Source organism: Sarcophilus harrisii, chromosome 2 (genome assembly GCF_902635505.1).
Source record: "Sarcophilus harrisii chromosome 2, mSarHar1.11, whole genome shotgun sequence".
In the NCBI taxonomy this organism is placed as follows: domain Eukaryota; kingdom Metazoa; phylum Chordata; class Mammalia; order Dasyuromorphia; family Dasyuridae; genus Sarcophilus; species Sarcophilus harrisii.
The window spans coordinates 614,924,726-614,948,497 of record NC_045427.1 but is presented as its reverse complement, the minus strand read 5'-3'; the positions used below and the strand labels follow the sequence as shown (position 1 = coordinate 614,948,497).

The 23,772-nt window shown below is 41.6% G+C and overlaps 1 protein-coding gene across 1 annotated transcript in view; it reads left to right on the top strand.

The window, feature by feature from the left end:
* CDH23 (cadherin related 23) overlaps positions 1 to 23,772 on the top strand; it is a 575,832-nt gene that overhangs the window by 130,167 nt on the left and 421,893 nt on the right. Inside the window, exons 4-6 of the mRNA XM_031956552.1 lie at positions 16,209 to 16,351; positions 17,032 to 17,079; positions 17,382 to 17,474. Coding sequence (XP_031812412.1) covers positions 16,209 to 16,351; positions 17,032 to 17,079; positions 17,382 to 17,474 — 284 coding nt within the window. The remainder of the gene's footprint in view (positions 1 to 16,208; positions 16,352 to 17,031; positions 17,080 to 17,381; positions 17,475 to 23,772) is intronic.

Below are 23,772 nucleotides of genomic sequence, written 5' to 3'. Positions count from 1 at the left end.
GAGTGTGTTGCTTGGCTGTCTGGCCTGGTCTCAAGGAGGTGAGAGAGCCCATGGATCTTGTGGAGTCAGGGGTCAGCCGGCCATGCTGGTTCCTTCATAGTGGCTAAGGGAGGGAGGGGAAAATGGCCAAGAAAAGCCTGAGCATCTGTTCAAAGGCCCTTCCCCCCTGCACCCCCCATCAAAACTTCTCCTGGCATAAACAGTGTTGGGAGCGACATTTGCATAAATCTCATTAGAAAAAAGTGCAAGTTTCATAAATCTTGTGATAAATTAGTACGATATCATTCTAAACGTGATGTATTAATTTTAGGGCAAAATGAATAGTGCTGTGATCATTGTGGGTAATTATGAGTCTCCTCAAAGAGGAAGTTATTTCTGAAGGAACTTTTCTACTTGGTCTATTCTCAGTGGTGATGGGGGGGGAGGTGACAAGGGGTGATATGGGGAGTGTCTTTCTCACCTTTATATATATTTCTGAGCACCTGCCTTTGTCAAAATCATTTTCCTTCTTACGGTTTGGCCTATTTGGTCAAGGTCAGTTTTCTTCCAGAACCTCCTTCCTGTTTCCCTTGGTTTGGGTCTCTGTCCAGGGCCAGCTCTCCTGGGGATGGCCAGTCACCCTCTGGGATGCGTGTCGACTTTTGGGGGACGGGTGCACTATTCTAGGAAAGATAGATAGGTCAGGATCTTTGCATGTTGTATACCTAGGAACAAAAACACCAGGAAGGACTTTAGGGATCATTTGATTCAATGTATCATTCCTTCCTTCATTCATTCATTGCCTACTCTTTCTTATTCCCTGATACAAGGTTGAAGTTATAAAGATAGAAAGAAGCAGTTCCTCCCTCAAGGCACTTCCATTCTGAAGTCAGGGTGGGAGGAAAGAAATTAAAACAGAGAAGGAAACATGCAAAATAGATAAATGTATTTTTCAGGGTAAGGTTAGGAGTAACAATAATAAAAAATAATAATAATATTCATGGGCAGCTAGGTGGTGCAGTGGATAAAGCACCAGCCCTGAAGTCAAGAGGATCTGAATTCAAATGTGGTCTTAACACTTCCTGGCTGTGTGACCCTGGGCAAGTCACTTAACCCCAAATTGCCTCAGCAAAAATAATAATAATAATATTCATATCATGCTTTAAAATTTGCAAAGCACTTTATGTATTTATCTATCTATCCTTATCACAGCCCTATAAACTAGGTGCTGTTATTGTTTCCCTTTTCCAAGTCAGGTAACTGAGAGTGGAGACACTGAGTGACTTTCAGAGAGTCACATGACTAGGGGAGGGTCTGAAGGAAACTTTAAACTCAAATTCCGGCACTGCATCAGCTTCAGGAGGAGTTTCTGCTAGTGAATGGCTTTGACTTGAGTCTTGTTGGAAGCTAGGGGCTCTCAGAAGCAGAATTGAGGGGGGAGTTCATTCTAGAAATGGGGGACAGCTTGTACAAAGCAAAGGGTGCAGAAATGGAATGTCTGCTGTATACAGGGACTGTTGAGGAGGACAGTGTTGCTTTAATGCTCAGTGCGTGAAGGAGAATGATGTGTAATAAATGAACTTGGAAAGAAAGATGGATCACGAAGCTGGATTGGGAAGATCTTTAAAAAGAATTAACTTTGGGGCAGATGGATGGCACAATGGACAGAGTACCAGCTATGAAGTCGGCAGGACCTAAGTTCAAATCCAGCCACAGACACATAATACTGAGTAACTGTGCAAGTCACTTAACCCCCATTGCCTTCCTCCTCCTCCTCAAAGTGAGAGAAAAAAGAAAGGTGTTTGCATTATATCCTAGAGGTAAAGAGACTATACTGGCGATGCAGTGGATGGAATGCTGGGTCTACAGTCAGAAAGACTTGAGTTTGAATGCAGCTTTAAATACCTACTAGCTGTGTGACCCTGGGGGAGTCACTTGACCCCGTTTCCTTCATTTTCCCAAAATGCTAATCTTGCTGAGCTCTTATAAGAATCAAATGAGATGATACCTGTAACAAGTGCTGAGCACAATGCGTAGCACACAGTGGGTATTATATAAATGTTTATCTTTCCTTCTCTGCACTGAAACTTCTTGTTCAGGAGTGATGTGGTCAAATTCATTGTGCACATGAAAAAACTGAGATCTAGAGGCAGGGGTCATATGGTATCACTCATAGCAAAGTTTAGACTAGATGACAAGTCTCCTGACTTCTCTCTACCATGCTTTGTTCAGATTTAAGGGGATTTTTGTGATTGTTTAGTAATTTTCAGTCATATCTGACTTTTTTGAGGTTTTCTTGGCAAAGATACAAGAGTGCTTTTTCACTTTTTTCTCTACATCATTTTACAGATGAGGAAACTGAGGCAAAAAGTTAAATGACCTTGCCCAGGGTCACACAGGCTGAATTTGAACTCAGACCTTCCAGGTTTCAAGCTTAGGACTCTATCTGCTACTCTATCTAGCCAACCTCTAAGGAGGTTATTCTGGTGTAAAAACACCAGCAGTATGTAGCTGTTTGATGCTAAACTGTAAACTTGAATACTTGATTCTTGTAAGCTCCATGAATGTAAGATGCCTGTGATTTATCATTACTTTGTACTTTCTCCTAGCACCCATCCCAATGCCCTGCATGCAGTGGGTGCTTAATAAGTGTCTGTGGCCTTTTATCGCTATTAATTTATTGAATGGATGAATGAAAGTATAAAACTAGATATATTCATGTTGAGATTATGTAAATTGTAAGTAAATTATGTAAATTGTGAGTTTTGGGGGGCTAAATGATGGAGAAGAAGAGGGGGAGGAAAAGAGGGAAGAAGGGAGAGGGAGAAAAGATGGAGAGAAGTAGACTTGGAAGGAGAGAGGAGGAATTGAGGAGGAGACAGAGACATGGGGAAAGGGAGGGATAGAAGGAGAAAATGAAGGGGGAAAGACAGAGACAGATAAAAGAAGGAGGAGGAGAAGAAGAAAGAAACAGGAGAGGAGAAAGAGGAGAGGGAGGAGGAGCGGAGGAAGAAGATAAAGAGGAAAGAATGAGAAAAGGAGGGCGAGAAGGAGAAGGGGAAGAAGAGAAGTGGGAGAGAGGGATGAGAGGGAAAGACAAAGAGACTGAGACAGAGAAAGGACTGATAGAAAGAGAGAAAGACGAGGGCAGAGAGGGAGAGGGAGAGAGAAGAAAGAAGAACAAGAACAAGAATCAGAACCAGAACCAGAAGATGAACAGGAGGAGCAGGGGGGAAGAAGAGGGAAAAGAGGAGAGAGTGAGAAAAGGAGGGGGGAAGGGGAAGAAGAAAATGGAGAGGGAGAGAGAGAGGGAAAGGAAAGAGACTGAGACAGGGAAAGAAGGAGGGACAGAGAGAGAAGGAGGAGAAGAAAAAGAAGCAGGAGCAGGAGAAGGAGAAGGGAGAGAGTGAGAAAAGGAAGGAGAGAAGGAGAAGGGAAGGAGAGAAGGGAAAGGAAGGGAGGGAGGTGGGGAGGAAAGGAGAGAGAGTGCGCCAGCATGTGTCTGCCTCTGTTTGGATAATCTCTTTGAGAGACTATAAAGGCCTGCGGTGCTCTGTTTATTTTAATGATAATGTCAAGTTCAATTTGCCATCATTTTTCCACATTTCCTTTTGTAAAGTTAATAGAACTGTTCAATGAATTGAAAAGTTTCAGGAGAGGGGGAAGAACCCACCCCACTATTATCACTGTTATTAAATCTGGAAACTACCACTTGGTCCTCTGGGCCTTGGTGACAGGATGTCCAGCCCCGCTGGCCTCTGCTCTTAAATAAGGACAGTGGAAGGTCGAAGAGGATGTTGCCGCTCCCATTCTGCCCCGGTGAGAAGTGTAGTGATGAGGGGCAAAATGTCCTGAGTGTGTAAGGGGAAGAAGCTGGGGCAGACCCCTGCCCTGACACTGTTTATTGGGGGGGAACCTTGGGAGAAATACCCTCTTCTTCCAGGGGTTCAGCATCCTCCATTGTCAAAGAGGATGCTACCCCCAGCATGGCTGAGAGCAAAGTGAACCTTCAAGGCCTCCTGAGCGGAGAGCTCCTGTCCTGATCAGGCTTCTGTGCTCGGAGTGAGAGTTGCAATTCAATATATTCGGTTATTTATGAAGGCCCTTTTGTGGGCCTCAGCACAATTTGGGACTCGTGGTTGTGGAATTAGGGGCCAGGCAGGGCAGTAGAATGGGCAGGGGCCAGCCTTGGAGCCCAGAGACCTGGTGTCCAAAGTCAGCCTCGGGCCGGGTGTGTGATGGCTTCCAAGCACCTCTTCCGTCATATCCCTGAGGAGCTGCTGCTCTGTATCAGTGAGAGGATTTCCCCACAACTGGTCTTCCCCACCCTGAAGAAATCATGGGCTCAGACTTAGTCTCCCAGCATCCCCATCCCTGCTCTCTCCCACCAGTTTTGCCTTCTCTTCCCTCCAGTTAGATGAGATACTCAGGAGCGAAGGCATTTGTGACTTAGAATAGTAACAGGCATTTACATAACCCTTTGCAAACATGATCTCGTTTTCCCCCCAGCAGGACTGGCAACCCATGCTACTGCTGTACCCATTGTACAGAGAGGTACCAGAACCAGAGAGACTTGAGGTCATACTGATAATAGCAGTTGAAGGCAGGATCTGAACCCAGGGCCCTGTTGATTTCAGGTCCACTCCTTTGCCTCGCCCTCCCTGCTGCTCCAAGCACAGGGATCAGCAGAATACCAGAACTGGAGGCAGAATTATTGAAGCTGGAAGTGGTTTGAGCTCTCATCTAGAATCTCGAATAGAAAGCAGAGACCAGCAGAAAGGGGCAGCACTAAGCTGTACTGAAGACTCCCTCTGGACTGCAGAATGACTTTTTTTCCCCTGAGGCGATTGGGGTTAATTGACTTGCCCAAGGTCATCTATTCAGGAAGTGTTAAGTGTCTGAAATCAGATTTGAACTGACTTCAGGGCTGGTGTTCTATCCACTGCCTCGCTGCCCCCAGAATGACTTTTTAAAATGTTATTTTTGTTTTATTGCATTTTTATTTATTTTGTTAAATATCTGACAGCTACATTTTAATCTGGTTCAGGCAGACCTCTGGGCCAAATGTGCCCTGGAGCTGAGTGTCTGACACAGTTAATCTAGACCAACCCCTTCATATTCTAGAAGGGGAAACTGAGGCTGAGGAAGGTTGTGACTGCCCAGCTCAGATAATTAATAACTAAGCCAGGATCAGAACCCTGTGTCTTTATTTCCAGTCTGATTTTCTTTCTTTTTCCTTTCTACTATACCCTACTGCAAATAAATATTGATAATATATTATGATTAATATTAATAAATTTCCCTCCTTCCCCTGAAATAGAGTAAGTTTTTTGAGTGAAAGAACTGGGTGTTTTTCATTCTGCCTTTATACATAGCTGGATGCCTCAGATACTTTCATTATTTCAACCATGACTGAGCCTTTTTGACCCTGTTGGGGTTTTCTTGACAAAGTTACTGAAGTGGTTTGCTCATTTTGCAGATGAGGAAACTGAGGCAAACAGGGTTAAGTGACTTGTCCAGGGCCACACAGCTAGTAAGATGAGATTTGAATCTAGGAAGATGAGTCTTCTAACTCCAGGCCTGACATTCCATCTACTGTGTCCCCACATAGTAGATGCTTAATGAGTGATGGATGAATTTAAAATTTTATTCATCAATTATCCCTCTTAGCTAGTTATGGTCCCAGTTCCTCTGGTTCTCTTGACCAATATATATTGAGTCCTTTGCACCAGAAGTCCCACTCAAGTCTTCTCGTCTGAAGGAAAGAGATACAACCAGCAAAATGTGTGGGCAATTGCGGCTTCTCCTCAACCTGTCTCTTAGTGGCTCTGATAACTTTTTGTTCATTCTTTCTGATCATGTATGTCACGGAGAAAACGATATTTGGTAACATTTAGATTGATCAGATCTAGTATTTTTCATTCATTTTTTTCCAGGAAGCAACTAGAGGAGAGAAAAACGCCAGTGTGATTAGATGATGGAGAACAGATATTCCTTGCCAGGTTCAGAACACGACCTCAGTCTCCGAAAGGACCCAAGTCATTGAACTGTAGGGATTGAAGTTGTTTTCATCCACCAAAGTCATTGCCTTTAGGAAAGAAAAAGAAAAAAGGAGCATCTCCTCTTTCTCAAGAGTCTTCTGTATAAAGTGCATCCCTAAAAGATGTATTTAATACATCTTTCTTTATGTGTTAATTAGACTTTCCCCTTCGACAGCTAGCTGCATCTGTTTACCCCAAATGAGCCTGGGTGCTGCTTTTCCTCCATCTCTCACAGAGGGTGATTATTTATTGTTTGCTGACTGTTGACAAGTGTATGTAGCACTGGAGAGATGGTGGAGGGGGAAAGAAAAAGGTCCCTGCCTCAGGGGCTTCAACTCTAAGGCAGACCAAATGAGTTATCTAGTAACAGCTGCTAAAGTTGTAGTGTATGTGTCATGGAGGCTCTCGGGATGTGTTGGGAGATTGTGTGCTGGCAAAGAGAGACTAATGTCATTGGAATTACAAGACTGGGTTCTAGTCCTGCTTAGATCACCCCTTCCTACCAGGGCCATCTTGCTGTAAGGATGAAGGCTTCATGAGCTGGTTAGTCAATTTGACTGAGGATCGAGGTACAGAAAAGGTACCATGTAGGATGTGACCTGAGAAGGTCTGAGACCTTCTATTTCCTGAGTCCAAGGAATAAATGATGGGGAAAGCAGATGAGACATTCTCAAGAATGAGTAAAAGGAAGGGGAGCCATGGCAACTCTTTTGGTCAGTGACAAGCTCTGAGGAGAGGAGAACCAAGTTCCCCTCTCTTAAGTTGTTACAGGGAAGTTGTTGTTACAGGGAAATCTGGGGAAGGAAATACAATTAAGTCAAACTACATCTAGGAAGCAGGGAAATGAGAGGTAAAGACTTGGTTAAAATAGTGAAGGCCAAGACAAATGGAGATTATCTTTAGAAACTGAGGAATTTGACTTCTATCTGGCTTCTTAGAAACTGAGAAACTTCAATTCTAGCTGGTTTCTGAAGAGACGAAGAGAAACTGTGGCTCTGAACTAGATGGAGGTGTCCCCTGTCCAGAATATCACAGAATATCTAATTCCACCTGTGGAATTCTCCCTGGGGGTTAGTGACTGGGTGGACCAATCACATCCCTGGCAGGACCTTTCATGACCAACTATATCATGTCAGCTTGGGACCCACTTATTACCTGAAAATATAGTTTTACTTCTGGTAAATGGTAATGATAGCTGTTTGAGAGAGGAGAGGGTGACTCTAAGAGTCAATAATAATGGTTATTGGTTCTTCTTGGCTTCCCTGCCTTTCTTCAAATCTCATCTGAAATGTCTCTTTCTGCAGGAAGCCTTTCTCAGGCCCTCTAAAAGCTAGGACCTTCCTCTGAGATTACCTCCAACTTATCTGTTGAGATCTTGTTTGTACAGAATTGCCTACATGTTGTCTGTCCCATCAGATAGTGCAGTCCTTGAAGGCAGAGACCGTTTTTGCCTTTGTTTGCATCCCAGCACTTAGCACAGTGCTTGATGTGTAGAAAGTGCTTAATAAGTGCTTGTTGACTGTAAGATGCTTGTCACATCCTTCTTTAGCCCCAGAACTCTGGAATTGGGAGTCAAAACACCTGGGTCCCATTCCTGTCTGTTACAGACTCATTGATCTCTTGGATAGTCTTTCATTTTGGCGGAGAGGAAATCTGGAGTGCATTTGGAGTCAGAAAACCTAAGTTTAAATCCCAGGCCACTAATGATATGATCCAGAACAAATGTCTTTCCCTTCTCTGGACTTCATTTTCCTTATCTTTAAAATGAGTAGGGTGTATTAAATAGTCTCATAAGACCCTTTCTAGTTCAAACATATGATGATTCTATGACCTGGGTTTGAGTCCTTTGACTCAATAACCAGATGACTTTGGACAAGTCACTTACTTACTCTTACTCATATTCCTTCTCCCTTTTTAAAGGGAGAATATATTACTCAAGTTCTAAAATCAAAAGTGCAAATTGAGTGTGACAGGCTCTGTTTTTCATTTCGACCCTCTCCAAAAGTGTCACTGACAGATATTCCTGTTTCTTAGCTCTTTTATAATCAAGAAATGGCAAGGATTTTAGAGATCCAATTCAGTAAGTTTCACAACAGAAATGTCAAACATGTGACTTCTGGACCCCATGCAGCCCACACTACTGCCAAGCATAGCTCAAATCATATTAAAAAGTTGGTCCTATTAGATTTTAATATATACTTGTATTAATAGAAAAAAGAGAAGCATTGATATGTGGCTTAAGTGTGGTTTAATTACCCTTGTTACTATTTGGATTTGTCATCGCTATTCTACAATATCCCCCAATAGTCTTTGCTTGAACACTTATGATAATGGAGAATTCGTTACCTCAAGAAGCAGCCCTTTTTATTTTTAACAGCTCTAATTATTTTTTTTATCTTTTTTTATTTAACAGCTCTATTGACAAGTTTTTCCTCATTTTGAAACTACCCCTCACTGATTTTTTAACTTCAAGAATATCACAGAATATCTAATAATTTTTCCATGTAATAGGCTTTTATTTGAAGTCATCAATCTGTTGTCTCCCCTAAATTTTGTCTTATTGAAGCTTCTTATCCTCATTTGCTTTAACCACCGAGGAGCCATTCAAACTTTCAACATCCTGCCTTTTTATGGATATCTTTTAGTTGGTTAACATACTTTTTAAAATGTAGCACCCAGCATGAAACACAGTATTCCAAATGTGATTAGACCATTGCAGGGTGTAGCGAATTTATTACTAATTTCCCTTGTCTCATTGTGATTTTATATTAATATTGCTTATGTGTATGATGGGGATTTGGCATATGGCCAGATCATCCAAAATGGAGTTATGCACGTGAATGATGCTGGAGGTCTATTTCAGGAGTCAGGAAATTTGGTGCTTGTGTTGACATTTTTTGGTTGACCTACCATGTAGTTGAAAGAGTCCACTGTCCAATGAGAAGAACCAAATAAGTTCCAATAGAGCAGTAATGAGCTGAAGCAGCTACACAGCGAAAGAAGTCTGGGAGATGACTATGAACCACTACACAGAATTCCCAGTCCCTCTATTTTTGTCGGTCTGCATTTTTGATTTCCTTCACAGGCTAATTGTACACTATTTAAAAGTCCGATTCTTTTTGCACAGCAAAATAACTGTTAGGACATGTATACTTATATTGTATTTTACTTATACGTTAACATATTTAACATGTATTGGTCAACCTGCCATCTGGGGGAAGGAGAAGGGGTGAAAAATTGCCCATGCATATATCTTGTAGATGAAAAGCTATAATAATAATAAAAAAAATAGAGGCAAAAAAAGAGCCCATTGTCCATTGATTATGTAGCTGGAACTCTCCATGTCTTTGAAATGAGATGACTGAACACTGGGTTTTCCCTGCCTTCCTATCTGGGGATGAAGAATTCTTTCACTTCTAGAAGAATTTCCATTTATGGAAATTCCCTGTCTCTAATGAAGACATCAGTTTTCTTCTCTGCCATGACAGTATGATCAGTGTCTTCCATATGGGTTATTCCATCCTAGGCAATCTAAGCATGCTTTAAACTCCCTCTGTTTGTCTTCATCCATAGCATATAAGTTATTTGAGGACAGGGACTATTCTTTGGTTTGTCTTCAAATTTCTAACATTTTGCATATTTTTTCCCTTTTTTGGACTGGTTATGTGAGTTTTAAAAATTAATATAAGGAACTCCTAGTGGGAAAATCCCCTCTAACAATGCATATTGGTACATATTCTTCAATTTATAGCCTTAGAGAAGATGTTGTGGATAGACTTTGACTTAGGATGAGTTGGATTTAAATCCTGCCTCTGATAACTATTGGCTGTGTGATTCTGGGTAAGTTATTTAATCTTTTAGTGTTTTGCACATGGGTATAAATGAAAACTCAAGTCAGACTATGCCTGTGTCTCTCTCTCTCTCTCTCTCTCTCGCTCTCTCTCTCTCTCTCTCATCTCATCTCAAACACACACACACACACACACACACACACACACACACCTCCCCAATTCAATAAACTTCAATGACTCGACATTACCTCTAGGAGCAAAAATACTCTATTTGGTATTCAAAGTCCTTCATAATCCAGCTTTTCAAGCCTTCTAATATCTTATTCCCCAACATATTCATTTCCACCCAGTGACACTTGTCTATTCCATGAACAAGACACTCCATCTTTCTCAACTTTGGGCATTCACTCTGTCTCCCATTCCTGGATTATTCTCTCTCCTCATCTCTACACCCCAACTAAAATCCTAGCTTTTGTAGGAAGCCTTCAGCAACCCCTCATAATTCCATTACTATCCCTCTGTTATTTCCTGTTCTTTCGGTATATAACTTGTTTTGCAGCTATTTGTTTGTGTATCATTTCCCTCCATTAGATTGTAAGCTCCGTGAGGGAAGGGACTGCCTTTTGCCTCTCTTTGTGTCCTTAGTGCTTAGAACACTCCCTGATATAATAAGCGCTTCATAAATGTTTAATTGTAAGATGCTTGTTGAAACATCGTACATAGTAACAGCAAGACTGTGCAATGATCAACTAAGAAAATCTCGGTTCTTCTCAGTGGTTCAGTGATCCAAGACAATCCTAGTAAACTTTGGATAGAAAAGGCAAAAAGAAATGTTTGTTGTGTGGGGAGTGGGACTCATAAAAATCTGGGCAATTCCATCTTAGACTTTGTACTATGCAAATAGTAATGAATATAATGCTATTTCTATTCTTTTTCACAAACAACAAGAACTTAGAAGGAGGGCACAGGAGATTTGGACTCTCCTTCCTTTTTCTGTCAAAATGAGACTGACCACTGCTGCACTGTGACTTCCACCTTGACCAGATTTGCCTCTTCTGTAGGAAGTTTGATGTAGAGCTTTAGCTTTGGTTTACAGCCAAAAAAATTGGTAGAAAAAGGCCCCCAGTTGGGATAGTGGTCCTCAGGAAAAAGCTGATATATTAGATCCATAGTCCAGTATGATGGAGGATGATATAGGAAGCACCAGAGCATATGACTATCAATGTTTACAACCAGATTTTTTAAATTTGGGAATTTTTGGTTGTAGAATTCCTAACTGTGCTCTCCTTCATTAATGCAGATAATGAAGAGTTGACGGTATTTAGCTGCTTTCCCTAGAGCAGCCTTTAGCATTTTTGTTTCTCTTATGATATTTATCATAACATCTCTGTAATGCTGGAGATGACAGTCTTCGTGTTCTTTCTTAGCCTTTCTCAATTGGCCTCAAGCTGGCTTGTGTGGCTAGAAAGTGGACTTTGGAGGAGTGGATAAATCCAGTTGAACTAGACAGGAGAATAGATGTAATTCTCCTCTTGTGTCATGGTTTGGACTCAAACTTAGAACACAGAGACCTGAATTTATTGCTATTAGCTAGCATTCAATCAGCATTTTAAAGTTTGCACAATATTTTACCTATATTAACTCATCTGAAAGTCACGGCTGAAACCTGAGAAGTACAGTAGGTCTTCTCATTGTCAGCCCCATTTTACAGTTGTGGAAACTGAGGCTAAAAGATCTTAAATGTTTTAGCTTGGCAGCTAGCACAGAACCAAAGCAATCCTGGTTTCAAGCCTAATTCATTACCACTTCCCATCTTAAAAACGAGTGAGATTGATGCAATCCGGAAACTGACCAAGGAGATTGAGAACATCAAGTCCTTCAGACTTTATGGACATTCTCACCTGTCAATTCAGATCAGAGGATCATAACTTTGGAGCTGGGAGAAGGGACCTTAGAGGCTGTTTAAGTCCAACTTTCTTATTTTATGAGTGAGGAACTGAGACCAAGAGGTTAGATGACTTACCCAGAAAACTAGAGGTAGTAGAGTAACAGAATTGAACCTTGGTCCTCCCACGCCCCTCCAGCCTCCTTCCCCCTGGACCATCCTACCTCTTGATCTCTATCCCCAGAAGATGGACTAGTTTCTCTGTCTTACACATGAGAATGTTAGAACAAGTTGGTCATACATGGTTATCGTTCAGTCATTGCAGTCACGTCAGTCTCTTCATGACTCTATTGGGGGTTTTCTTGGCAGAGATCCTGGAGTGGTTCGCCATTTCCTTCTCCATCTTATTTTACAGAAGAGAAAACTGAGGCAAACAGGATTCAGTGACTTGTCCAGAGTCACACAGATACTAAGTGTCTGAGACTTAATTTAAACTTCCTGGCTCCATGCATTGTACCACCTGTCATACATAGCAAAATCAATGAATAGTGCCTATTAGATGCTGGGCACTGCCCATAGATAATGCAAATACAAAGACAAAACTGAGACAGTTCCTCACTGTCAAGGGAATTTCTATTTAGCTGGACCTTAGTGGCAGAACTAAAAATAGGATATAGTTCTCCTGCCTCTCAGGAAAGGGTTTAGCCCTAGAGTGAGACACTACACTGTGTCACAGCTAAAAGGGAAGAGCAGGCAAGTCTCTCGGGAGCCTCCCATGGGGACTCCAAGGTAGAATGTACTGGAGCCAGAAGACCTGGGTCCAGATCTCAGTTCTTCCCCTTGCTACGTGGATGACCTTGGACAAATCATCCCCCCACCATGGGCCTCAGCTTTCTCATTTATAAAATGATAGGGGAAGGGTGAAGGTATAATTGAATGGTCTCCAAAGTCCTTTCCAGCCTTACAATCTATCACGTATATCCTATGGTAGTGAGAAGGAATAATCTGAAGAGAGGCATATTGGTAGAAAGTTGACTCCTGTTCTGGGAAGGTGGGGAATATGCTGGCTGGGTAATTACAGTTCTTCTTGCCTTAAATATAATATTAAAACTGCACCTTTAATTAGTGCACTTAGAAAAGGTCACTAGCAATTACCTGGGAAACAAAGTGGGAACAAGCAAGTAATCGGTTACGTGGAAGCCAAGAAGGACCATTCTGAGCAGCATATAATTGAGGAGAAAATGGATAAAAGTCCAGGAAATTATAGGGTTAGTGACAGCTGTGGCTGTACTGCCTCGTCCTCACTCCTCATCCCTCCTTGCTAAGGGTCTAGGTACCGGGTCTTGGAGAGCCACAGTTAAAGACATCCTTAACTATGTGTGGCTCTCTATGCCTGATGCTTATATCTGTGATTGATTCTTCACAGCACCAAGCCATCTGCAGCTGGCTAGGGAGAGTGTTCCCTCCATCCCTCACCCCTTAGCAGGGACCGGTCAATAGAATCAGCTGGACACTGACGTTTGGGGAACACAAAGTGGCTGCATACTCTTGGGTAGACTCCCAATTCATTGGGATACTTGAGATGCAATAGTTTTCATGACAGTAGCATCACGTACAAGACTAAATCCAGAAGCAGAAGATCTGGTTTGGGATTCCAGGTCTTCCATTTATTGCTTGTATGACCTTAAACAAGTTACTTAGCTATGCTGGGCCTCAATTTCCTTATCTGTAAACTAGGGAGTTAGATGTGATCACCTGTATTTTAAATTTATGACTTTCTCCTTATCATACCATGGGAGATTGTTGATATTGGGAATGTTAAATTACTTGTCCAGGATCACATTGCTAATGTCTCAGATTTGAACTCAGGAATATGTCTTGATATGAAGACTGTGAAAAATATGAAGATAGGAATTCAGGATTTGAGTTGGATTCTGCTCCTTTATTACCTCAGGTCCCTAGGAAAACATCAAAGCTAACTCTCATTTAACAGATGAGGAAACTGAGGTCCACTGAATTTCAATGAATTTGCCAGGTTGACATATTATAGTTAAGTATTTGAAGTGGGATTTGAAGCTCTTCTTGGCTCCATTTTATGTACATTTTGGAATACCACCTGTACTGTGACCAAGTCACCTACCAAGTCACCAAGTGATCAGTGACCAAGAACTGTTAAAGAAGCATTTACTCTCCCTCAGGTCTATTCCCCGCATTTGAAAAATCAAGTTCACGGCCAATATGGTAAGTGGATAGAGCGCTGGCCCTGGAGTCAGGAGGATCTTAGTTCAAATCTGACCTCAGACACTTAATACATCCTAGCTGTGTAGTCCTGAGCAAGTCACTTAAGCCCAATTGCCTCTCCAAAGACAAAACAAAAAAATCAAGTTCAGAGAGATTAAAGGACTTGCCCATAGTATCCTTGTAGTAAATGGAAAAGGTGAAATTCAGATCCTCCTCTTCTGACTTGGAATCCAGGAAACTTTCTGTTCATCGGTTACCACAAAACCTTGCTCCGTTCCCCTTCAATCACCTTAGCTTATTCCCCATTGGCCTTTGGCAGTTCCCTCAGCAGGATTACCTTCTGATGTGCTTTTCATGGCACCAACCAAATGGGGATTCTTTGGTGTCATGGGGCTAAAAGTAGTACCTTAAGGGTAGTGATATACTATTTTTGCTTTATTTTGTTTTCAATTGTTATTTCTATCTTTTATTTTTACCTCACCTTTAGTTTCCAAGATCCTATATTCCTCTCCAAGACCAACTATTTCTAACATAATAGTACAGGGTTTCACACCCATAGTCCTCTATTTCTTCAAAGAAGAAAGGAGACTGTGTTCTCATTTATCTAATTTGGTGGTCAAGCTTGCTCATTATCATCTCACAATACTCCATTTTCATCATTTTATTTTATTGTTTTAGAAGCAGCTAGATCTCATTATTATTATTATTTTATTTGTAATTCTTTGTGCATCTCTTCTCTCCCCATTTGGTGTAAACTCTTTGACAATAAGTCAAAGTCCCATTCTTTGTATTTGCATCTCCCTAGCACAGTGCCTGGTATACAGTAGGCATTTAATAAGGGCTCATTAATTGAGTTATAGGCCAAGTAGTGGAGTTCTTAGAATAAAGGATGTAGGTATCTTAGTTTCTTTGTAATGAAATCAATAATACTAGTTCTACTTTTCATTGGTGGATATAGACAAAATCACTAGCCCTTTTCTGCCAAAGAATTCCAACCACTTTCATGTTCATTTTCACCTTGACCTTTGCAAACTGAATAGGAAAAGCATGGTGGGAAAAGTGGGGAAGAGGATGGTATTAAGAAGATGGCACTATCTTTTGTTTTAAAGGAGTACACCCAGAGTGCAGGAATGGTTCACCCCAAGATCACCTATCACCAAAACAACCTAATCCAGCCAGGCTTAAAGGCTAGGATTCCTAACTCTAATAAGGTGCATACACATTAAGCCATCCTGCTTTATCAGTATTCACATCTAGGGGAAAATCAGCTTTGTGAGAACAGACACCTTGTCTTTTTGGAGGCTCTACAAAGCACCTAGAATGAGTAGAACATTAATCACATCTTAAAACCACAATGGTGCCTCAGAGCATCCTATGTCTAAAGACTGTACCAATCAAGGAGGAAAAGGAAGGAAGATTTCAGACTTTGTCCAAGAAGGAGAGGAGATTGTGAATGGTGCTCAGATTTTGCTTAGAAATCAGCTTTCAGAGCCCTTCCCGGGAGCCCATGGGCTTGTGGAATGAATGCTGAGCTGGAATCAGGAGGCATCAGGGTCCAAACAGCAGCTTGGATGTTACCTCCAACAAGTCCCCAAAATGCTACGTCTCGGTGTCTTTCTGTCTTTGTCTCCTTGTGTGTATCTCTTTGTTTCTCTCTGTCTCTCCATCACTATGTACGTGTCTTTTTTCTGTCTCTCTCTGTGTCTCTGTCTCTCCTTTCTCTCTCTCTTCATCCCTTTCTCTCTCTCTCTTTCCCTGCCTCTGTTTCTCTCTGTCTCTGGGTGCATCTCTATCTATCTCTCTGTGCCTTGTGTCTCTGTGTCTTTCTTTGTCTCCCGTACTCCCCTTCCCTGACTTCCTTCAACTCCCAACTAAAACATTACCTTCCACAAGAAACCTTTCCTAATCCCAATTAATGCTGATATCTTCTCTTTGGAACTATCCCCCTCCAATTTGTCCTGCTTATGTCTTGTGCTATTTGTATATTGTCTCACTCTTTAGACTGCGAGTTTTTTGAGAGCAAGGATTTCCTTTTGCTTTTTTTTTCATATCTCCAGGACTTAGCATAGTTCCTGGCCCAAGCAGGCACTTACTAAGTGCTTATTGGCTGACTGATTCATGAAATGAGAAGAGTAATTCTTGGACTCCCTACCCCACAGAGTTGTTGTGAGAGAAGTGCTACCTTTTAAAGCACCATATAAATGTGAATTCTTGTGCTTCATGGTTGCCTCCCCATCTGATTCCTGCCTGCTTCCCCTCCTGTTTCTCCAGGCACCTCTGTGACGCAGCTGCTGGCCCGGGACATGGATAATGACCCCCTGGTTTTTGGAGTATCTGGTGAAGAAGCCTCCCGCTTCTTCGCAGTTGAGAGTGACACAGGAGTCGTGTGGCTGAGACAGCCCCTGGATCGAGAGGTACAGCTGTCATTACCTAGTGCTCCATCTCATTTGGGGAGGACGGTCAATTTCAACTCTGCTTTGCTGTATTCAACTATTTCCCCTAAAAAGGAAGGCCATTTTATCAATCAATTCAGTTCTTTTTTAAAGGCTAAGTTGCTTTTTCCTGAAAAATCTCAAAGGAGCTATTGGCCTTGGCTTTAGCCTTGAAAAGCAGCATAATAATATGAGGGGAGCAAGAATCCTCTCTGTTCTTCCTGTGCCCTAACAAAGCAACCCCTAATCCACACTTCTCAGAAAAGCAGGAAGTGATGGTACATTAATTCTTAGACTGATTCCTGGTAAGATGAAAAGTCCCTGAGCACTAAACTGTGTGTCTCTTTTCACTTCAACCAAACCTGTCTCAGACCAATCTCGAAAAACCCAGTCTCCAAGTGGGCTTCATGGTTATCATCTCATCATCTGGGGAACATCTGCCCCATTCAGCCTTCATTCTCTATTTCTAGGTCTCAATTCTCTGCATAAAAACCCAGCACTCATTTCTAGGAAACCTCTGAAAATCTTGATGGAAAAAGGCGGCCTCATCTCCTGGGGCCATTTTGGCAGCTTTCTACCCAAACCCCATGCCTTCTTATCAGTTTTAATAGCAGAATCAACCCTATAATGTTGAACTCTTCTATTTCTTCACTCTCTTCCAGACCAAGTCAGAATTCACTGTGGAGTTTTCTGTCAGTGATCACCAGGGGGTAAGTATCCCAAGGACCATGTTATCTATGAAGAACCATTTATAAACTTGAGGGGTGAGGGTTCCTAATGCTTTCTGGATGGAAACCTTAGAAATTGAGCTGCTACCTTCCTCCCTTTTGCATAAATGGGGATCTGTGGGTCTACAATACAACCCATCAAATAATAAAGAGCGTGTGTGTGTGTGTTTGCCAATCTTAGAGTGAATAAACAATAGTCAATAACAGTTATTAAGCACCTGCTGTGTACATTATTTTTAGAAGTACATGCTTATAGTGGGTATCTTGGTTCTTTTGCTTCTTAGGTGATCACGAGGAAAGTGAACATCCAGGTTGGAGATGTGAATGATAATGCGCCTACATTTCACAATCAGCCCTACAGTGTCCGCATCCCTGAGGTAGGAGCCCAGTATGCACATGAGAGTGGTGGAGAGTGGGAGGAGTCAGGAGAGTTATAACTCTGTCTCCCTTCCCTTGGCCATGTCACAGTCTTGTTCAGCAGCAGCAGTGTCTACTATCACTGGCAGAGCAGTGAAAACTTGCATGGGCACTGGGAGGGATAAGGTAGTATTGCTGATTATTGGAGAAACCAGGTTGGTCTGAACTTATGTATTTGGTCAAGGTTGAGGGGAAGAGGTTGAAGAAATAGATTTCTGGGGTAGAATTTGGCAAGAGAAAGGCCGGATGTTTCACCCCCTGATTTTGTTCTTTGGGGCATTGGGATTTGCCTGGTATGGTTTGATAAAGGGTCATTTCTGCACTACACTATATTGGGCACGGACTCTGTTCTTTTTAGCCGTGGAGCAGCCACTCACTAATGAGAAGTGAAGGCATCATCCTTGGAAGACATCGTTCTGCTTAACCATTCTTTATTTCTTCTCCCCAAGGACTCACCCAGCTAGTCTTCTCATTGTTGGACTTTTGACCCTTTAGGGCAGACTATGAGTGGCTGAGTTTGCAGAATTGCTTGTGTGTGAAGTCAAGTAACCTCTGGTGACTTAAGAAGTACAAGTTATTATATTACTAAGGCCTCATTAATAAACTGACCCAGTGAAACATCAATCTATCATCTTCCCTCTCCTTGGTGTTCAGGGACAACTTTACATCTTTAGAAAAAATGGGTTTCAAAGGTAGTCCTTGAGAGGGATGGGGAATGTGGACTGTTGTTTCCAATATCAGCTTTTAGAATTAAAAGAATATTGGGATGAATGATGGATAGAGTGGAGGGCTCAGAACCCAAAAGACCCAAATTCAAATCCTACCTCAGATTTAATATCAATTTCTTTCCAAGAGTGCTGACAGAGTCTATTATATATATTTTTTAAATGCTCTCAACTGAGTTCTTGCTGCTACATATTAAAATCTTCCCTGATGGGCTATCACACTCTCCTTGATGCATTTTTAAAATTTTATTTCTATCTTTATTCTTTTCTGACTTTGTTGCTATTGTTTAGTTGTTGAGTTGCAACACTCCATGATTCTATTGGGGGTTTGATTAGCAAAAGTACTGGAGTGGTTTGCCATTTCCTTCTCTAGTTCATTTATAATTAAGAAAACTGAGGCAAAACGTTTTGGTTAAATGACTTGGTCAGGGTCACACAGTTAGTGATCTGGATTTGAATTCAGGTCCTCCTGACTCCAATGTCAGTGCCCTATCCACAGCAATATCTGTCCTAGTCCTTTTATTTTTTGAAACTATCTTTCTTCTCTCTGTGTGTATCTCTTAGTAGATCTCAATTCACACTCACTTAACTGAGAAAAAAAGAGCTCCTCTCAGCTCCTTCTTCACAACTCTGTATTGGACATCACGTCTACATCATCTTCTCCTCCTCAGACTCTCCTTTTTAGCTGTAGCATCAGCTGAAAAAGTGACACTAATCATTCACTTTTGCCTTTGATCTTTTCTCCGTCCACCATCTCCATGAATTTTCTTTTCAATTGTTCCAACTTTTTCTTAATTTTTGATTTCTCCTCATCTACTGAAACTTTTTCTTTTGCTTAAATCCATGTCTAGATCTCCCCCATTCTTAAAAACCAAATTTGATTCTACCATTTATCTTGTCTCCCTTTCAGTCAAAAGTCTTAAAAATCTTCTTTATTCACTGTCTCTACTTCTTTTTTTCTCGTTCCTTTTCAGCCTCTTACAGTCTTATTTCTGACATTTCTCAACTGGAATTGCCCTCCCAAAAGTAAAAAAAAATGATCCTGTACTTTCCAAATCCTGTGGTCCTTGTTCCTTCCTGATTTATCTTTACTACTCCATTATTTGACATGGCTGACCATGGTATCCTCCCCAATACTCCTTTTCTAGATTTTCCCAGATACTGTTCTTCCTTGATTCTCCTTCCTATATAGTTGATCCTTCCTATTCTTCTTGGATACACATCCCACCACAGGTATATACCCCAGGGCAGGGTTTTTTTCTGGACCCTCATTTCTTTTTATACCATTCATTCTCATGGGTTCATCAAAACGCTTTATGTGGGCATCTCCCAGATCCATGCCCTGTATATCTCCTGAATTTTAGTCTTTTGTCCTTGACAGCCTATTGGAAATCTCCAGCTGGCTGAAAGGCATGTCCATCTCAATATACCTTTAAAAAAAGAATCTGTTATCTTCTATGTTATCTCCCCTTCCCACAATTCTTTTCTTCTCATTTCTCTATTTGCATTTGAGTAGTACCATTATTTCAGAACCTTAAAGGTGTCTGCAACTTTGTTTTCTCCTTTCCAACATCTTATTCAATCGGTTCCAAAGTCTTGTCAATGGTTCCCTCAGTACATCTCTTATTCATCCCCTTCTTTCCATTCATTCAGGTACCACCCTGGTTCATACCTTCTTTACCTTATGCCTGGATTGTCCTAATAGCTTCCTAAATGATCTCCTTGCCTATGTCTCTCCTCTCTCCAGTTCATCTGACACACAACTACCAAACTGATCCTAGTAAGTAAAGATCAGACTGATATTATTCTCCAGCTCAAGAAGCTCTATTGATGCTCTCTTGCCTCTAGGATAAAATACCAGTTCCTTCCTTTGGTACTGAAAGTCCTCACGGTCTTGTCTATTAAACCTCATTCTCTTTCATGAACTTCATAAAGTCATGCTAGCCAAACTATCTTACTTGCTGATCCATGTATGTAACCTTTCATATATGTCTTCCTCTTTGCCTGAAATAGATTCTTTTTTATCTCTATCTCATCAATTCTTTAAGGTTCAGTTCAATTGCCAGCTCCTCCAAGATATCTCTCCTGTTCTCCACCACTCCTCCATGGTTATAATCTCTTAGCAGAAAGTTTTTATTTATATTATATTTTGCATTTCATTTTCATATATAGGAGGCATGGTGTTTCAATAGATATTGCACTAAATTGGATTTAAGGTACTACCTCTGGAAGACCTGGGTTCAAATTCTCTCTTGGATAAGGAGAATTTGGTTCTTGGTGCATTTTGAAAAAGTAATATGATTTCTCTGTGCCTTAGTTTCCTCATCTGTAAAAATGAAAGTATTAAACTTACTGGCCTCTAAGGGTCCTTTCCAGCTAGAAATCTATGATCTGTATTGTTTTCTCTGAATAGTCTCAGTTCCCTGAAAGTAGAGATTATTTCACCTTTTTGTTGTTAAGTCTCCAGCACCCAAAACTGTGGTGCTGTTTGGAGGTGATTAATAAATGCTTGTTTAATCAATATTGAATGAATACAATAGATGCTCATATACCTTTACAGGAGATGAGGGGTTGACTCTGGGATTTCCAAAGATTTGGCCACTAATGTGTTACTTTATAGTCTTAGAGAAGATGGAACTCTACTAAGTAGCCCCTGAAACCAGCTCATGCTTTACAATACCATCTTATTCAGCCATCCAGCCTTTGAGCTCCATCATCCTACTTTCTTTCTGCCTCAGTACAGCATACCCCATCTCCTTCCTCCCTTTCCCTTTTCTTTCTCCTCCCCCTTCCTCCCACCTCTTGCTCTAAGAGCAGTAATTCAACCAATAGTACCATTTCTTCTGGAAAGGAGACTGTGCAGCCATTCACTATCCTAGGGACTCCTCAGACCAAAACTCCCTGTCATGGCCATCACTTTGCTGTCTTCCCCTATTATTAAAACATAAGCTCTCTGAGGGTAGCAACTGTTTCTCTTTTTACACCTACATTAATCTTGAGTCAGATATAGTGAGATCTTAAGAAATGCTTTTTCCGGGGCAACTAATTGGTGCAGTGGATAGAGCACCAGCCCTGAAGTCAGGAGGACCTGAGTTCAAATCTGGTCTCAGACACTTAACACTTCCTGGCTGTGTGACCCTGGGCAAGTCACTTAACCCCAATTGCCTCAGTAAGAAAAAATGCTTTCTCCATCAATTTGTTCATTCTCGTTGCATTGGAAAAACCAAACAGAAAAAATAAAAGCCCTGCTTGTTCAGGGAGAAAGGGATGCATTTTAACTGGAGAAATCAGAGGAGATAACTCAGTCACTGAAAACTGAGGGTGCCTCTTGAGTGAGGCTAGGCAGGGAGAGGAAAAAAGAAAATTTCAGGCATGGTGAAGGGTATGTGCAAAGGCACAAACAGGGAAGCATGAGGTTAAGGAAGAGTTTGAAATACAGGCTCTTCAAAGGGAGATGCTATGAATGAAATAAGGCTGGAAAGATTGGTTGGAGCTATATTATGGAGGGTCTAGAATTCTGGGCTAAGTAATTCATACTTTCTTGGTTAGATGATAGTGAGCCATGGAAGGCATTGGAGCCAGGCAGTGAGGGAGTAATTCAGGGGTTCCAATAGAATTAGCAGTATGGAACAATGTACTCAAATGCACCTCATTTTGAGGTGGGAATTCCCACCAACAGTTCAGATTGCAGCCCATCTCTTCCTGCCTGGTTTCTGTGATTCTTGTCTATGTCTTCCTATAAATTTGCCAGAGGGAAAGCTCCGATGTGTCAGGGGCCAGCCTCACCTTCCCTTGATATCATGAAGATGCTAGTGGCTCACATAAATTGTTATCTCTTGCTTTTGCCATTATATTGATACTTAATATTCTAGACTTAATACAATGTTCTGTCCCATTCTATAAAAAAACAATGTCACATTTATTTCATCAAAGTTTACAAAGAAGTACGTTCTATATACATTATATCTAGATTCTAAAGTAGGTAGTAGAGAGGTTATCCCAGTTTTACAGATAACAAAACTGAGGTCTCAAGAATACCCAGGATCACCTGACTCATAAGAGGTAGGGATGATAACAACAGTTAGAACGTCGATCACCCTTTAAGGTTTGCAAACCCCCTCACGTAGAATATCTATTTGGACTGAATTTTTCTAATAACCTGACAGAGTTTTATATTGTTATTCCCATTTTACATATGAGGAAACTGAGTTTGAGAGAAGTAAAATGATTTGACCACAGACACACAGCTTCTAAGAGTCTGAGGCTAAGTTTGAACTCCTGACTGAAGTCTAGAGTATCGTGTACTGCACCAGCTAGCTGTATCATACAATCTAGAGCCAGAAGAGATCTTAAAAGTCATCCACTCCATTCACCCATTTGCAGAAGAGGAAACTGAGGACCAAAGAGCTTAAGTGACTGTGAAACAAGTAGTAACGGAAAAGCTGGGATTCAGACTCATGGGCTTTTTAGCTCCAAATTCAGTGTTACTCAGCCCTCCATCATAGACCATACCCCCATACTCACTGCCATGCACAAAAACTCCCTACATGCACACACACAAACCCCCAATACAGACATACCCACTACATCCACACATCCCTTTCCATACTTCTATACCCCCCATACACAGATCCCTCTACACACACACACACACACACACATACACACACACACACACACACACACACACACACACACAAACCACATGCCTCCCCACACAGTGCCAAATGTATGGTACAAGCTCTAGGTTGGAGGAAAGAGATGTCATTGTTAAGAAAGGTTCGCACCAGGGTGGGACTGAGGAGGGAAGGAGGAAGAAGAGGGGAGATGTCCCAGAACAAGGAAGAGTTTGAGCTCAGCTGCCAGGTAAGATGCCCATGGCCAGTGCAGAGGCCAGTGAGCTGGACCGTGTGTCTGGACAGGAGGGGCTATGCCGGAGATAAGATCAGCACCACTGCCCAGGGCCATGATGTTCTGGTTCTAGTTCATGTTTCCAAAGGTCTTGCCAAATTGAGCTAATTGATGTTATTGTATCTCACTCTGCTGACTCTTTTTACTTTTGTAAATGTCATTATGACTTTCTCTTTGTGCTTCTACTTTCTCCCCAATTTCTGCCCCACAGCCCTTTCCCCACCCTGGCCCAGTGTCCTTGCTTTGTACCTGATCACCACCTGAAACCGCGTACATCCCTCCCACCTCATGGTCCCTTTCCCACCACTGATCCATTCTCTGCTGCATCTCTGATCAATACCCAGAACCACTGGTATCCTTTTCCTCAAGTGTCACTTCCTCCACGATGCTTTCCATAATTCCCATTTTCCTAAGAGTCTTAGACCCCATACCTGGTAACTCTAGCTCTCCCTGCAGCTAGACTAACCTAATTATTTCAGTTCTATTCTTTTCTCTGTCCTGATTTCCCTCTGACACCATGGATCCCGCCCTGTGCCTCAAACTTCAAAAGGATTTTGCCAAAAAATAAAGACAAAATTTCTCCTATTGGTAACATGATGTAAGAGAGAGGAAAGATGGACAG